At 41.8% G+C, this 17,514-nt stretch overlaps 1 protein-coding gene across 2 annotated transcripts in view; it reads left to right on the top strand.

The window, feature by feature from the left end:
• Positions 1-904: 904 nt before the first annotated feature.
• Positions 905-17,514, top strand: part of UNC5C (unc-5 netrin receptor C) — a gene marked incomplete at both ends in the record, with an annotated part of 220,438 nt that continues 203,828 nt past the window's right edge. For both annotated transcript variants that reach the window (XM_080344469.1, XM_080344468.1), the window contains one exon: positions 905-1,028. In XM_080344469.1, the coding sequence (XP_080200595.1) occupies positions 905-1,028 (124 nt within the window). The remainder of the gene's footprint in view (positions 1,029-17,514) is intronic.

Raw genomic sequence — 17,514 nt, 5'->3', positions numbered from 1 at the left:
GTTGAGCAGCAAACAGATTTGGTGGGCATGTGGTGACAGCAGAGGCTGGGGAGACCTTTTTGAGGGTGTAAGGATAAGGTCTGTCAGGTAGCAATCTCATTCTTAAGAGAGAGACCCTGGGCGGTAAAGGGGGAAATGTTCTGCAGGGTTGGGGGATTCCCCAACTTGCCTCCTGGTGCTGCTTCTACCCTTGCCCCCCACTCTGCTGTTTATGGGAGCAGACAGCCCCCCGGAGCGAGTGTGAGGGGTGTTAGGCCCCTAGGGACCATGTGGGGACGAGAGAGAGGCAAGGGTGCCGCGGGGTCCGCTGGTGCAGCCCTGGCTCCTGGAGCTTCTCCGGCTGCACGGCCCGGGGGTGCTGGGGGGGGTTGAGGGTATGTCGGTGTGTGTGCAAGCGTGCACTGCCATGTGTGTGAACTAGCATGTGTGTGCCGGTGTGCCCGCGGGTGTGCGCGCAGGGGGCGCGGGCGGGGGAGGCGAAAGGGGGCCGGTTCTGCAGCGGGTGGCTCCCAGCCTCCCCCGCCCCCTTCCCTCTGGGTCTGCTCCTCTCTCCGGCTCGCATTTTATCGCAGGCGCCCGGCGCAGCCCCCTCTTTCCATCCCCGGCCTCGGCCCCCGCCCACCCCCGGGGTGGAGGCAGCCGCGCCGAGCCGCCCGCGGGAAGAAGGCAGCGCTCCGCTGGGCTCCGCGCCGCTCCGCGCCCCTCCGCGGGGCCATGCAGCGCCCCTGCCCCGCCGCTACGAGCGGTGCCCCTCGCCCCGTCGCCCCCCACGCAGTCTGAGCGCCTCGCGGGGGCTCCGCGCCGCTCCGCGCCCCTCCGCTTCTCTCCGGGACGGGGTCGGTGGAGGCAAGAGGCGGCACCGAAAAGCTCGGCGGCTCTGCGAGATTCGCCCCCTACCCCAGCCATGGGGAAGGGGCTGGAGGGGACGGCGGCCCGCTGCGGGCCAGGACTGGGATACCTGCTGCAGACCCTGGTGCTCCCCGCCCTGGCCATCCTGGGGGCCAGCCGCCCCGGCTCCGCGGCGCAAGGTAAGGCAGACAGTGGATGGAGAGGGGCTGGGGCATCTTCTGGGTGCGGGCTGAACACGCGAATTTACGCCGGTTTTTTTATTTTCTGTGTGTATATGTGCAAGCGACGCATTCCCCCGCATGCACGGACCCCGCCGGGGTCTGGAGGCTCTGGTTGCCCTCGGCGGGTCGAGTCTGCGGTTTCTGAGCCTGGCCGGGACAGGCGTTTCCCTGCACTCCGTTCTCAAGCGGGACAGGGAGGCCGGAGCGGGGTTTGGGCTGAAGGAGCCCCCCGGCCGGCGGGGAGCGGTGCCGGGTGCCCGGCGGGCTGGAGAGGTGCGTGAGAAAGGCAGGTGCGGGGCGGGGGTCCCTGTGCAGCCGCACAGCCCTGCCCGGGCTCTGCTGGCGATGGTCATTCCTGAACCCCCCTCGCACCCTTGTCTTCCTGCCTAAAACGTGATATACCCGAAGGGAGTTACCGTGTTTCTGTGTTTATTTTTTAAATTCTTGTTCCGCTCCCTTGTCGGGGGTTCTGGAGTACGTCTAGATCTGTTTTCCCTTTCCGAGTGAAAATGTCTTGCTTCTCAGTGCGTGTTTAGTGATGTTTTGAGAGCATCACAAAGAGCCCTGGCTCAGTGTGTCACAGACAGCCAGGGCAGGAGGCTTTTCCTCCTGCGAGCTGATGCTGCATAAACTTTCTCGGTGCTTTTCCCTACTCTTCCCAGGAGTTAGACCTAAAGTGGAAATGGGTGGCTTTTGCTGGGAAATACTTTTCTACAACCTCCTCAGCACTGGAGAGAGAGAGAGAGAGAGAGAGAGGTTGCTGCTGCATGTGGGCAGAGCTGCGCATAGCAAGGATGTGTGGGTTCATCAAAGCACTTGGAAATCCTGGTTATGTGGTTAGCAAGAGAATGGGAAATTTAGAAGCTGTTTTGCTGGGTTGGTTGTTTGTAGATAATTTTTTTTTTTTTTTCATATGTGCCACTAAAAAATAATAATATGCACCAAAGCTCTGGTTTGGAGTTAGTAGCATAATGCAAGTGGAAGAATGCTCAGTTTCCCCGCCATCATCTCTGTGGAGAGGCACTTGAGACAACTGCACAGATCTGACCCCGTGCTCGCACCCAGCTATTTCAAAGCTCACTCCTCCATGGCCTTTCTGACAGGAGAGCTGTGCAGGTCGCTATGACTCCAAATGCCCCTGGGCAGGCTTTTGGGAGCCGTAGGTTTGCTGCCAGTGGGCTGGATGCATTGTGTATGATGTCTATATGGTGCTAATCTGTTTCCAACTGATACGTACTCTGTCCTCAGAGTCACACATTCAGGAAGCTCCAGAAACCTGGCCATGAGAAAGAGGTAGCAGCGAATGAGAGTACAAAAATGCCTTATGCATCATGTCACATTTCTTCTGTGTCTTGTATACCAGCATTTCCTTTCACCAGTCTGTTTCACGTTCAAGATAAGACAGGTTTGATGTCCTGTATTTAAAGGTTTTAATGGTGCCATGTGTATGTAGACCTGGCTGTCAGTGCATATATATCTGTCTGTGTAGCTGTGGGATGTTGAAGAAGAAAGGTCCTCTCAGGTAGTTGGATGTGGAGCAGAAAGGAGCCTGCCTGCCCTGCTGGCAGGACATGGGTAATTCACATGACAGATGGTCTGAGCAGGAAAGAGAGGAGAGGACCCCCTGTGCTCAGCTGTTTCATATCCCATGCATTCAGTTGGTTTCTCCTTTTCACTCATACCCTCTGTAGCACAACACTGTGGGACAGAAATGCCACGAGGGGTGGGGAACCAGATCCCCTGCACCTCTACTGGGAAGGGTGGCACATGTGCGGGTCACAGGACACCCAGGACGGGACAGAGAACTCTTCAGCAATGCTTTCTGATGTGTGGTGTGTGATAAACTTTCACAACAGAGTGGAAAATCCAGGAAATGTGGTTGGGATGCAGTCATTCCTCTTGGACTTGTTTTTTCCATACATGCTTTTATTTGAATTTCCCATTTGTTAGGACCAGGCACAGAATTTGGGTGCAGACCTGGTTTTGGCACCTTTCTCAGAGTTGAGGGATATTTTGGTTGGTGTTTGCTGAGGGAATCTTCATGTATGTGTATGTAGTGCTTCATTGAGTCAATGAATCAACAGTTTAACTATGCCCTCTTCAGGAAGTTTTCTCTTCATAAAGCACCAGGCAAAGTTTTCCCTCTGTTTTATTTACACACTTCCAAAAATGCATAAGCACTGAAATCATTCTTACCCAACCTATTTTAATGAAGTAATCCTCCATTCAGTCTGTCTCCTTCGCAATATAAACATCCCTCTAGTCTTTTTGTTTGTGTTCCTTTGAGAGCTATAGAAATAGGACACGTGGAAGTTACACTCCAAACTGATCTATGTATTCTGTTGTCTTCATACAACAAACACAGTTATGATTTAGAAGGAAGGAGGGGAAGGGAAAGAGGACGTGTACATTTTTTTTTCCAATACTTGCTGCTAGTACTATTTCATGTTCTGCTTTTCTTCTCCATTCCCCAACCATCCTTACCTTTTGAAGCAGGCTAAGGAAATGGTGAACATTGCTGGGCTTCTGCTAATATGCCTTCCCTTTCCATTTCTTCATGGAAAATAAAGTTACTAACTGAGTGGTGGATGGATCAACCCCCCCACTCCCTGGCAGAGACATTAATGTCGCTGCATCTCAGCATCATCCTGTGAGCTTCTCAGCAGAGCTAAATACACTTTTTTGTTTTATTAGTATTTCTTATCTGTTTCTCTGAAGCTAAGTATTTTTCCACTGTTATCAGACAGAACTACTACTTTCCTCCTACTCTCCCATCTTTGGGCATTAAGAGTGTTTGAAGAAGTTATCTTGTGGCTCTCATCTTTTTAGGGGGCAGTTGGGACAAGAGGAAGGGTCAGGCTGTCTATCTGTAGCGCCAGGCACGGTTCAGACAGCTTTATGAGCTAATAATGATGGCATAGGAGATGGATAAAAAAGTTACAGGGGCTGCATATTAATGAGTCTTTGTTTCGGTTATTCCTTTACAACAAAAGATTACATTTTTTTAATGCTTAACCCCTCAAATCTAATTAAATCCAAGTGATAATTTAAAAAGAAAACTGTAAAAGAGCCATATGTGCAGATATTTGTCTTTCCCCAGCACGGTCTGTATTAGCAACAGCAGCAGTCTGAAAGTGCTTGGTGTGGAAAAAGTGAAATATAACATGTGAATCTACTAACCTTTTGGGGATGCACTTCTTAATTAAATATCTAAATATATCTTGTTTGAAAAAAGGGGGAAAAGAACTTAATTATCTTGATGCATCAGTGGACTGCTTGTACTTGATCATGTGGGTGTGATAGTATTTGTATTAGTAAAGCGAAGGCCAAGTAGTATTTTGTTGTGAATGGATAAACCCACTTGGAACATCAAATTGTTTTAAAGCAATGTGCTCTGGCAGACTTCAGTGATGTTGATGAGTTTGGGCTGGATGTGGTAGCCCATCGTGGCCCTGAGAAGCATTTTATTACTGCAATAGGCTTTGTTGAAAGCAGAACAGCCACTGGGTTTCCTTTGCTGACTGAGATGCCATTTAGGAAAGAATAAAATGGATGGATCTGTCTGTGGAGAAGCGGTTCCTTCCCAGAACACCAGAGCCAGAATCTGGACTTCTCTTCCTTCAGCTCCAGTCTCTAGCAACCACTTGTAATAGCTATGAAAAAAAAGTATATACATCAAATACAGCCCCCTTCTGATGGCTTTTCAGCATTACTGTCAGTGTCATTTATTCCTCTGTATAGTAGGAGTGCATGAGTGTATCTAAACATTTCCACAATTGTCGTGCATGTTTACACTTAAACATTTTATGTAGATCATTCATCACACAACATTCTTTCTTTCCTTTGGTAATAGCTTCAAAACCCTGGTTGTTCACTGTATTTTGGGACCAGCTTTGTGTGTGACATCCACACTCAGAAACAAGAAACAGCATTAACCATATTAAAGAGATTTTCCTAATTTAATTTTCCAAATACAGTACGTCTGCAAACAGGAACACAACTCCATGCCAAGGCCGGGCAAATTGGTTCCATAGCTGGTCTGTGCAGCAAGAGAGGAGAAAATGTGGATTATATTTATTAGATGTTTTCAAGTAAATGCCTTTATTTTTTTATAGTTTTTTGTGTGTGTGCAAGTGGTGTTTTGAGGTACAGTCTGCACAGTTCAGTTGACTGAGATCCAGTGCAACATCAGTTCCTATGGAAGGTGAGAGGAGCCCAGACTGACTAGGATAACAATTCAGTATTTCTGTACAGTATACAACCAGATTCTGGACTATATATAAAATGCTAAGGAGAACTATACTTTGAAAAGTGAAGCTATGATTATTTTTGGCTGCCAGCTAAGTGTATAGTGTATGGCTATGTTTGTTACTTTCTGCTGCCTTTCTGGATTTCTAGTCACTGGACTTTTGAGGAATCAGTTCTGGTTACTTTTTCTGGAAAAAGGCACAAAAGTTGCTTGTGCAGCTTATCTGAAAAATATTCTTTAATTGCTGTTGCCAAGGGGAATTTCTGGGTTAATTTGCATTGCTCGAAGTAGTGAATAGTTTGATGCAATTTAATCAAAGGGGATTCAACTCAGTGTGAGTCTCAAATGTTCAGATCATTGGTTTGTCATTGAAAATACGTCACTGGGTTCTATCTTTGAAATAAAGGTTAATTTAGTCATGGGTGCTCAGCCTGTGCAATGTGTTTCGCATAACTATATATATATATATGTAACTATAGGAAAAAATGGCATTCCTGTTCCCATTCCCTCTTTCTTTCCTTTCAAGTGGAGAGAGGGTTGTGCTGGTTTTTTAAGTGCACATCTTGTTAGCCACCCAGTGGAGGTATTCAAGTTTAGCAGGCAGCAATCTTGGCATCGGTGCCAATAAAGCAGTAATTACATCGCCTGTCATTTTCATTAGCCATCTTTGCTTTCACGTTTGACTCAGCAGTAGAAAACAGTGCAAGCTTTTAAAGCTTAAGTCAAGGATTAAATGTGAGGGATAAGAGACAAGAAGCGGTTTTCCAGTTGGCTACAACCTCTGTCAACGTAGCGTCAGAATAATGTTGTGCAAAGGCACAGTTCAGTGCTAACTGCTTCCAAGGACTGAAGGGACGGTGGAGTTTTAAGTGATTTATTGTGTGTGCTCAGTAGAGTCCAGTCTCAGGAGCAGATGCCCCTGGAGCTTTCCATCATAACATTATCCAAGAGGCAATCTGAAGGAAATGGTATTAAGTCTTCTGGGAGCCAAACTATATGCAAAGAAAGACTTAATTTGCATCATTTGTAAGCAAGCATTTGAAATTATGCTAAAAGGAAAATGGTTTTAAAAAAAGCTTACATTGAACAAATAGGAACAACAAAATTCCCCTTAATTTTGCAGGTATCGTGTTTCCCTGTTTTTAATTTAATGGGGTCCTCTGTAGATACTCTGACCTCAAACTCCAGCAATGTGACAGAGAGAGGATTTATTTAGTCCTGTTGTTGTCCCCAGCTTTTGGTAACCCCAGAGATGCTCATGTAGAGCTTTCCCCCTTGGTAGCCATCACTAGAACACCTTCCTGTTTGCTTTTATGACTCCAACTCAAATGACACGTACTTTAAGCAGGAAACATGGGATTTCCTCCTAATTCATCAAATACCAAGGATGGGGGGAGTCCTCTTATAGCCTGGTACATTATTATCTGAAAGTTTGGGCTGGGAAAGAAAAGCTCAATGCAAAATATTTTCACTTACAGATGTCCTTTTTATCAACATGGAAAATTTCAGGGGAAACAAACAAACAAAGAAAGAGTCCTTTTTGCTTATTTACTGAAGGGAGGTAGGAAAACAAACAAGAAACTTTAATCAAAACCAGAAAAGATTCAGTTATTTTAGTGAAAAGGTCAGTAAAGCCACAAATATTTACCTCCCTGGTCAAACACTTTCTATTTACCCACTCTGAAAATCTCTTAGGTGTTCAGCGAAAATAAAAGAATCCTCAAAGTTGTAAAGTCTTCTGACAATAACAATTTTCATTTCCATTTCTCCATACATTTCAACTTCACTGTTAAACTTCACTTACCTTCCTAGTTGAACACTGGTGAATGCACGTATTATATGTGCCTTGCTCATATAGGTCTTGCTCTAGCCTTTGCTTTTTTTATTATATCGATTTTATTGTGGTGCAAATTGAGATGGAGACCTAGATTCTCAGTGGTGCCAGACATACCCTTAGTGCTGCCAGGAAAGGGAGGCAATGCTGGATTTAGGCAAGTACTTTTGCTATTTCCCACACATGAGCAGTGCTGCTCTAGTTTTCAGGACTGTGCAATAACCCCATCAAGGCAGGAATGTCCTGTATGTCAGGACATGATGCTGCAGAGCATCAGCACCTCCTCAAATTCTCTTTCCTTCATTATGAGTCCTGTGCAGGCAGGACAGAAAGAGACAGCCAAAAAGCTGTGTATGCTCATCTTGGTCGGTGATACCTCCCATGTGGGACGTGCAGTTGCGTTTTTAGGATGGCCTTGCTACGTGTTTGTGTTACTCGAGACAATGGGAGACTCTTATTTGTCACATTGCATAAACTATTTAATCTTCAATCCATCTTGCTGAACTGGGAGGACAGCTCTATTTATCTCTATTTGGTGGAGAACTATAAGGGAAATTGCCTAAGGGTGCAAAGCAAATGTGTAAGGAAGCCAAAATGCAAACTCAAGGCTTCTGAGTACTCAAGACCCTGGTGCTCTAGTTCATCCTCCTTCTTGTCAAACAATCTCATAGATGATGCTGTGGAGGGAATGCTACTTCAAAGGCTCCCAGGTGCCTTCCCAATATCGAATTTGTTTGGTCTCACCACTGATTTCTTTATATCTGTTGGTATCTAGAAATAAGTGTACAAGATGAAAGGCAAACCAATGTGCTGTTGCTCAGAACCAGGGATGCCTCCTGGAGGCTCTGATTTTATGGTGGCAGCAATTTGGGAGGATTTGCTTTGCCCAGTGAAATCCACAGTGCTATCCCAGATTTGGAAGAACGAGAGCAGATCCAGCAGGCAACCGCAGCACTGTTGGAAATGGAATAAGGATCACTGCCTTGGCTTGTTTTGTTTCATTTGGGTTTAATCTGCAGTTCAGGACTATCTTATTCAACTGTACTTCATTCATCTGAATAAGCGACTTACGCTCCAAAAGACCCTGTTGCGTTACGAGTCATTAAAGCTATGAGGTTGCCTAGGCAATTAAATCAGTATCTATTTTTCTCTTGTTAAGGTAACATTATCAACAATAATGCTAAGGAGTTCAGATAGGTTTTACCGGCCTGGCAACAGCTGGATGTTTTCTTGTCAGGTAGCTCTTTCCAATCCCTTTTTAGTTATTTTTGAGAAGTAAAGTAGCTTTATTTCTTAGTCTCATATTGAGTGAGAGGTTGAAACGTTAAGCTCTGTGGATTAACAGCGTATCCTTTGAGAAAAAGGAAAGCTTGCGTTTTTCTTGGTCTCCCAAGTGCTGGGTGCAATTGTTTGAGAAATCTTGAATTTGATCAGCTAGGAAATGTGCAAGTAAACCTTGAATTGTCTGCCAAAAGAGGTTGACTCTATTGCAGTCGCTTTGGAAACTTGTTTGAATTGCTAGATGTTGCCCAGGTATTTTATATATATATATATAATTTTTTTCCTCTAATTTAGTGCATTTCATGTCAAGCAGTGAAAAGTGATCACCACAGGATTATTAGTATTTTAGAGCTTCTTAGAGAGCTATATTCTAACCATAAATTTGCTAAAAGAGTATCTGCAACATGAATTGCTGCACTCGTATGATATGGTGTATTTATTTATTGTTTAAATACACCACTTGTCTTATCCAATCTCAACGTATGTGTTTATACTGGGAAGTTTACATAGTGAGCAAAGATAATGACATGGTCTCAGTGAATGAGGTTAATTGCAGTTCAGTTATACTGAAATTGAGGAATAAGAAGTGGGACAGAATAGCAAGCGAAACTAATTCCGTTTTCGTGCGTTGGATTTACCTACACTGACTGTAGTGCAGGTAATTACTGGGAGTAATCCGCAGCCTTCATTTCAGGGTTAGGTCAAAACTCAGTGGTGCTTTCAACTAAGATGAAGTTTCCCCTGTCAAACCCAGTCACTTCAGATCTGAAAATCAGAGTTGATTGTGGAAACTGGAAATCTGTCCCATTAAGGGATGGGACTGTGAAGAATGTGCCACTGCACCATTGCCGTCCACTGAAAATCTCACTGAATTGGTTTATGGAATACTAGTTTTTCTTTCTCTAAGCTTTTTGGCCCCAAAGCTGCACTAGTTTTTGGCAAGTCATTGCCCCCATTGCAAATTCCTTTCATGCAGACATTGCAAACATAGTTTTAGGGACTTCCTTTGTGCTTCCTCACCAGTTTCTGAAGGTGAGGGTGACTTTTTCAGTTCCTTGCTCAGATAAAATGCAGCAAACTTCTTATGCAGTGCTGCTTTTCCTTCTCCTCCTGGTTTAAAATAGCTGTGCTGTAGCAAATAGCAAGTTCCTAATTTCTTTGTTTCTAAGTAATTAGAAAGTTTGTAGCTAGAAAGTTCAGTACTGGAAGGTGTGGGCTCGCTACTGGTTTCCTTTCTTTTTTTAAGTCCCTAGTGCCTATACCAAGGACGGACTAACACTATACAAGAAGGACAGACTAACACTATACAAGGCCAGGTTATGACTGCCAACAAATCTAGCTCCATTAATTTCAAACCCAGCACATGTCAGCGGCTGATATGGTTCTGTGTTAAAAATATGTTGACACAGAAGAGTGAGACTCTAGGATGGACAGACCTTGATCTTTTTTACTGGCAAGTTTTTTTGGGGTAATTTTTTTTTTTAAGCTAAATAATTTGAATAACTTTGAGATTTTCTATTTCCTTTACATGTAGCAATGTGGCTCTTTCCTGTAGAGACATTAAAAGTGCCTCACTCAAAAACATCTTGGTGAGATTCTTCCAGGTAGATGTGTTTTCTCTTGGATTTTGTCACGTTATTTCAGATAAGAACACTGACAGCCAAATGTCACCAACTGTAGGCAGATATCCACATAAATATCTATTATACCGCAATTTCCTGCCTCAGCAATCAGTCATCTTTGAACTAAAGACCTCTACTACTAAAAGCATAGGCTTCGAAGGCTTGAGTTAGAAATGCAGCCTGGTAGCTGATGACAAAAGTGGTTATTATCTGGGTTTAGGCAGTAGAATGAGAAGTGCCATATGCTTTTCACAAGCACTGGAAAAGGCAAAACTGTTCAGCTCTGCTAGCTTTTGTCCTTTGCTTGTCCCGCACTATTTCTGTATGCATTTTTTCCCCTTAAATGTTATATACAAATCCTTTGTAGTAAATGTGGCTATTAGATAAAAACCTCCAAATATGTTTTTTAAGTCTTAATTTACTTACTTGTTTTATAAACATTTCTATCGTTTGGTAGTCTCAAGAGGAAAGACTTAAATTTGCATTTATAAGAAACATTTGCAAAGAAAGCTGAATTAAAATGACAAAGTGATATTGCATGGACTATTCATCTGCTATGTATTACTCATGAGCTTATTTTATGAGTACTTGGTTTCACTGCAAAGATCCTTTCTCTTAGGGAAATCAATTGATGGCAGTACCTCGATCAAGCTTTGCTATCTGTCCAATTAATTTTGCTGGAGTGCTTGAGATTTACTCACCACAGCAAGACAAGAAAAAAAATCAGTCTTTTGTCTTTAAAGTTTTATGTCCACTAGTACCAATGCAGAACACATATTCAGCTTGTGGAGGCCAGGCTGAGGTTAAGTTGGTTTTAAAGATAACAGTAGATTCCAGCGTCCTTGCATTTGTTTTGTATTTGGTGACAGTCACTAAATCAGAGGAAGGAATGTTCAAACAACACACTTGAGGAAAAGTGATTTTTATAGAAAGGGTCCATTCCTGCTAATAGCCAGTAACTGCACATAACCCCAGTGACATTAAAAGTCCATTAGCTAAGCCCAGTTTAAACAGCAGCTGATGCTGTATCAGCTAAATGTGCATTGGAATTTTTCATGTAACACAGCAATAGCACTTCTGTAATTTTTCTAAAACTATGTACATTAAGGAAAGCAAATGTCATCTGATAGTAATAAGATGAAGAGTTCACATTAATGTAGGGAGAATTGTAATCAAACTGGAGCTGCCATCTGGCTGCATTAACAAGAAATAAAAATGGTTACAAGAAAAGCAGAGAGTGTCAGGTTTCTGAATTAAAGCTCGATTAACGAATCTAGTGTACAGGCTTCTGTAATGTAACACAGGATAAGCACAGAGCTGCTTATCTGCTTGGCTCTTTATTGCTAAATTATTCTGACCTTCTTTGAGAAAAGTTTCTACTGAAGTCAGTAGGATGCTTAGTTATGTGGAGCACTGGGTTGCCATGGGGAAAAAGAAAAAGGTTATTTAGGAAATATGTCTCATTACAGCAGCGTGAAAAATATGCCTATGGCCTTAAATTCTAGTTAACCATTAGCAGAGGAAAGAGCATTCACCCATCTCAGTGTATCAACAAGAAGGTTGAGAAGTACAGCGCGTATTTGGTAAAGACAAGCATGACAGGTGATGAGCTTGTTATTCATCTTCAAAAGCAACCAGCAGTCTGAGGTCCTACTACCGTGGTCTTCGGAGCCACTGAAGCCTAGTTTAGCACTCAGTTTGGCAATCGTTCTAATTCGGAGAAGTCACTTTGAAGTCTGCTTTGAAAATAGATCTTGTGCTATAAAGCCATTGTGGAGAAAGGCAAAGGGCTGCTAGTAAGTTAATGTGAGAGCTGGAAACAGGGAGATAATTAGTCGTTTACTGACGTGCGCCAAGCACAGTGACGTGTTGCTGCAACCTCTTCCGCCTCCTCTTGCTATTATTCATCCATCAGTGAAACCTTGTACAAGCACTGACAGTAAAGCTTAAATGCCTGATGTGGGCAGGCATACCCACTACGAACATTTTGCAAATACATCTGGAAGGTTCACTTAAGCTCTTACCAAATTGTGGTGGTAGTGCAAAACTCTCGAATGTGTTACGAGGCTGAACTTGCATTTTTTTTGTCTTCCCAAGCTGAAGGAGTTGACATCAGTAGAATGCCCAGAGCAGATTGTGTGTTTGCAAACCACAGGCTTTAAGGATAGTAATTCAATTGCATTTTCTTCCCCTTCTGGAACACAACATGTAAACATGTTACTGAACTGAAGCCTAGTTTTAATGACAAGCAGTAACTTTTTCATGTTGACAGATTTTCACATGGAAAGCTTTATTGAAAATGAGAGAAGACCTTTTTGCCATCATTAGTTCTTGTTGTTTAGTGCTTTTATCAAGTACAGTAAAGTACCATTTGTAATTAATTCCAAGCTTATATGGACATGTTTAATATAATTACCAAACAAAATCCTGTTTACTAACATATTGCTTGTGAAACCAGTCTGAATAATCTGGTCTCTAGCACACATAAATCAGGCAATAATAACAGCTGTGAATATTTCACAATATACTTGGAGTGCTTTGATTTTAATACTGAATCCACTTTTGAGTTTTAAGGATAAAACATAGGTCAAAAGTGACTTTTCCCATATGTTCTTTCCTATTATTTTGCAATCCTTTGCCTGAAAGTTATTAAAAAAAAAATCATTATTGCATTTGATTACAAAAAGTAAATATATACACTTTCATGAGCTGGGAAAATTATGTGATTGAATTATGCTGGAGCTAATAAAATGATGCCATTCATATTCGCATGGGACAATCTAATACAGCTGTGAATATTTTACACTGGAAAAGGCATTGCAGCGCCAATACTCTTTGCCTTTCTTGAAGTTTTACTATTTTTATCTGTCTGCATGTCCATATACTGGATAGTAAGCCTGAAACACATGCATAAAACTGTGAGAAGCAGCTGGTTATGCAGCTAATTCAAATGCCTAAAGGACTTTGAAAACAAAGGTGACCAGGAGCCAGGTTTGTGGTGCAGTAGTGTGGGACCTATGAGCCTGTGTTATGTATTATGTCCCCCTCTTCCTGGGAAGGTTTGAGCCTCTATTAAAACAGAAAGAGCAAAAGGAGACCCATAGTCTGCCTACTGCAGAATATTTGGGGTTGCATGAGGCTACTAAACCATCTTGGTGAGTTCAGACTGTGCATAGAGTTTGTCCAGTTCAGTGGAAGGCCTTGAAATTTTGGGAAAAGATTTATAATCATCTCTCAAGTCATTTTCCCCAGCCCCAAGCAGAGACCTTGAAGAACAGTTGTTTATATTAAAACATTTTTCAAAGGGAACATTCTTTAACCTCTAACGAAAAATAAGAAATAAAGTAACTGAAGTACTATTTTGAAAGATGAATTTGAAAAGTGTTCACTGGTCAGAATTTTTTACCCTTGTTCTGCAGTTGGATTCCCTCACTGAAGTTGACATAAATTTTCAAATGTTTTAGCCATTGCACTCTCTGAATAAATTATTAGTCTCCAAAACTAATTGTAGCCCTGGCAGAGCCCAGGGTGGAGCAGGTTTATCCTAAAGGACCCAGATGGGAACAGGGAAAAAGAAGTTTAAGTGGCTCAATAGAGGTTTTTTTTGGGAGACTAAATTGCCATTAATATCTTCTGCAGCTAGTTAAGGGCAATAAATGGTTGCATGTAATCATTTATGCAAATAAAAGCCTGTATCAAGCAAAACTTTTGGGATGCTCTGGTTGTGTCTACTCTCAGTAATATGCCTGATTTAAACATGATTTTCCCAAAGTTTCTGCTGTTACTATGTCAAGGCATTTTGGAATTTGGTGCAAATGCATTTCTGACTCCCAAGTTATGGAAAGGGCTCTTATCTGACTAAAAAAAATATTAGGACTTTCTAGTGTATTTGCTTCTTTTTCTGTTTATTCTCACTGTATATCAAAAGAAAGTCTGGTTGCTCTTGTTGAAGTTTCTTGTTTTGAGCCATGGACTTAAGCACTTCCATGGAAGTACATTAGTGGGGAATTGTTTTTGCCACATGGTCTGTAAGGTCAAAATTAATCTTGAAACACTATTGATCACTTTTTATCGGCTACTGAAGTTTAGTTTGAGCAAAGTAATTCTTACCCACAGTGTAAGGTAAAATCTGCTGTATTGCTTGTTTTCTGAGATGGCATCCAAAAAATAAATACAAATAGTGGCCAATTTATTATCACTTGTGCTCATTAGAATATAAATGTACCAGAGGAAGTTTTATGTAAGGCAGTTCTTAAAAAGAAAAGGGTCTTTGATCAGATTTCATCTAACTTTGCCTTGCTTTTGGATGGTCAGTATTTTAAGATATGTCACTATTTCTGATCAGTATAATAACATGTGGTGTCATCATCTTGCGATTGGTAGCAAGTGTCCCTATCAACATCTTATCAACATCTTATGCACACCTATGAATACAGAGCTACGATTGGTAGAGATGTGAGTATAAAATATGTAGCGGGTTGTTGTCTCTAGAGAGATTTCAGCGGTTCCTGAATGCAGTACTTTGGGACTTCGACTTCACAAATTCCGTTCTTAGTTTTCTGTAGCATGAGAACTTGCATTGAAGTGTGAGTCATTGCCTGAGAACGTTGGAGTGCACAAACAATATTAAATTGCTTTGTTATGTGTTTGTGGAGGCTACATCCAGATACTGTCATTGTGAAGTTATTAGTATATGTAATTACCTAACCACAAGGAATTGCTGGATGGAAATAGCTTATGTAAGCCTGCATGTTTCCTTCCCACAAACCCAGCCTAAAGGCTCATGCAAGTCTGTTGCTGAGGAAATGTCTTGCTGACCATGAAATATTATTTGGGAAGATGCACTTACCTGCAAGAATGAAGAGCGGTAGCTTCAAAATTCAGTTCTGCCTTGTGCTCTGGGTTGTTTATCAAATGCTGGATTGTTTAATATTAGATGATCTGACCTTTAGATTTCAACAACTATCTATTTGGCAGCACAAGCCTTCCTATAGGATCAAAGATTATTAATGAGAATTTGTGCGATATCAAGTTTTCATGATTTGAAGGCCACCAGATATGACTTGTGTGCATGAAAACCAAGTAGTTGTAGCAGTGTATGTCTAGCCAAAGGTGTTTTGATTAGTAAGGAAATGGATGCCAGCTGGTATATTTATACTTATGAATATATGTAACTGTATTTAGGTGCACAGGTAAATTGTCTATGCCACTTAGCTCCATCTGTTCCTAATAAAATTCAGCCCACAGGCTCTAGGTTTTCAAACTCCTGATTGTGCTCAGATAGGTGAACTTTCTAAGTGGAAGAGCCAGTTTCAAATATGCAGCTGAGCCACTTATTTCGTGTTAACTAACACGGCTTCCCCAAGTTCAGCGAGTGCATCAGTTCTGCACCAGCTGAGCGTTGTTCACAGTTACCATTCCTCTAAGGCTCTTTTCATGGGGGAGACATTTCTATCTCATCTGTTTGGACAGAGAAAATTTCCATGAATCTAAGAATGCTTTTTAAAAATAAAGAAAGAGAGGGAAAAAGGAGCAGACACTGCAAAGTACATCAGAGCACGGTCCTGGCGTTAACAAGGAGATTCTTTGCCATCAAAATGAGGAGGAAAATGTCAGGATCTTTACAAGATCTTGTCCTGCTTAAGAAAGCCTAAAGAAAAGATAGGCATCTAGAATGGCAATTGTTGGGTAAAATGCTGGTTTATGGCTACAAGTTGTTTTGGGATTGTATTTTTTAAAAAGAGAATTTCCTTTGGAAGTTCTTGGAGCCACCCACAGCCCCATCGATGCAAACCTCTGCAAAGACTTAGTAATTAAAATGAAAAGGCTGCGTGTTGGCGCTGCCGTCTCTCTCTGCTGTTGTTTGTTCTCAGAACATCACTTCACTTCTGATAAAAACCCCAGATGAACTTTTCTCAGCAGGTCGTGGTACCATCCAGGCTGTCTTTCTAGCTACAGCAGTGACTGTTCACTTTTGATCATCCTGGAGGTTATTTGCAAAAACAGAAACAAAACCCCTTGATTTTCCTCATTGTCTTCTCTCAAACAGAAAACTAAAACATACAAAAATCAACCTGTGGTTTCAAATACTAATTAGTAACAGTGCAAAAAAGTACATTTCTTTATAGAGTTACCAATTTTGAGTACACTACAGCATTTATTTCCATGAGTAGTAAGACAAATACTGCACTGTATAAAGAAGTTAAAGCATCCTCTTTCCCCAAAATGCGTGTTTATAAACATAAGGTGTAGACTAAACATTCTTGTCTCTTGCATGAAAACTTGGGATGGGAACAAACTTATCTGTGGGATTCGAGGCTGAAGAAAGGCAGTGTTTTAATCCTCTGGCTAAATAAAAGATATGTTTTGGGGAGCAGTAGTATATATTTACCAGCCACTTCAAAACCACAAGAGAGACACTTTTTAAATAGATGTGTCATTATCTATGTCAATTATCTGTAATAATATGGCTATGAGGCATATTAAATAAGAGGTAGCTTAAAAAGAAGACAGGAAAAATAATGTTGCTATCCAGTTATCTCTTGTTTTTGGGGTCTGTTTTGTTTTATTTTTATGTGAGGCTGTTCCTTATCCCCCTGAGAAATCTTGCAGAAATAGGAGGGGAGCACTAAGAACAATTTTCTGAATTGCTCCACCTAGCCACTAAAGAAAGATATCAGAACGTCATCATTATCTTTGAATGCAAGAAGATGCTGTAAAACCCAAAGACAACATAAAACAGAATCCTACAAGCTGGCTGAGGAATTCGGAGCAAAGGAGATTGAGAGTCTTAATGAAAAGGTCATGGATGAGCCCCTTGTTTTCTGGTACTAATGCTGCTGCCAGGGCAGAGCTGTTTGTTATCGGCGGATCTCCTGATGGGTTGCTGAGTTTGGTGTCATTTTGGTGTGCTTGCAGGGTACGCTAAGCTGTAAATTACATATAAGGAACTGCAAAGTCAATTTAAGCATTGCAGGGTTTCATATCCATGGAAAAATGTCAAAGGACAATTTAAAACATAGATGAGAGCGAAGGCAGAGTTCTGTAAAAATCCCATCTCTTGTGAGCAGTCCTATTAACCTTTGAAGTGTGACGACACTTCTGCAGAAGTGTGTGAGCAATCCCGTACCGCTAATATGCAGCTTTGCAAGGTAGTGGCCTAAAATGAGCATTTCCACCAAAGTTTCCCAATAGGATCAGGAACAGTCCCATTGGAAGGAGTTCAGAGCAGGAACATAACTTCTCTGAAGAATTCTTAATGTAAACTCCTTGTTTCAGGACCTCTCATCAGAGGAATTTTGATGATGTCTATTGATTAAGTTTTTTTTTTTTTTGTATCTTAAAGAGTAAATCGAAAGGTCATTTTTTTTCGATATCGGCATGCAAGGAGTTTTATCGATTCTCTTTTATGAGGCATTAATGAAATCTATAGAAGCATAACAAGATTGTACAGTTAAC

This window comes from Nesoenas mayeri (genome assembly GCF_963082525.1).
Source record: "Nesoenas mayeri genome assembly, chromosome: 4".
Classification (NCBI taxonomy): domain Eukaryota; kingdom Metazoa; phylum Chordata; class Aves; order Columbiformes; family Columbidae; genus Nesoenas; species Nesoenas mayeri.
The sequence above is the reverse complement of the archived record's forward strand: the minus strand, read 5'-3'. Positions and strand labels throughout refer to the sequence as shown.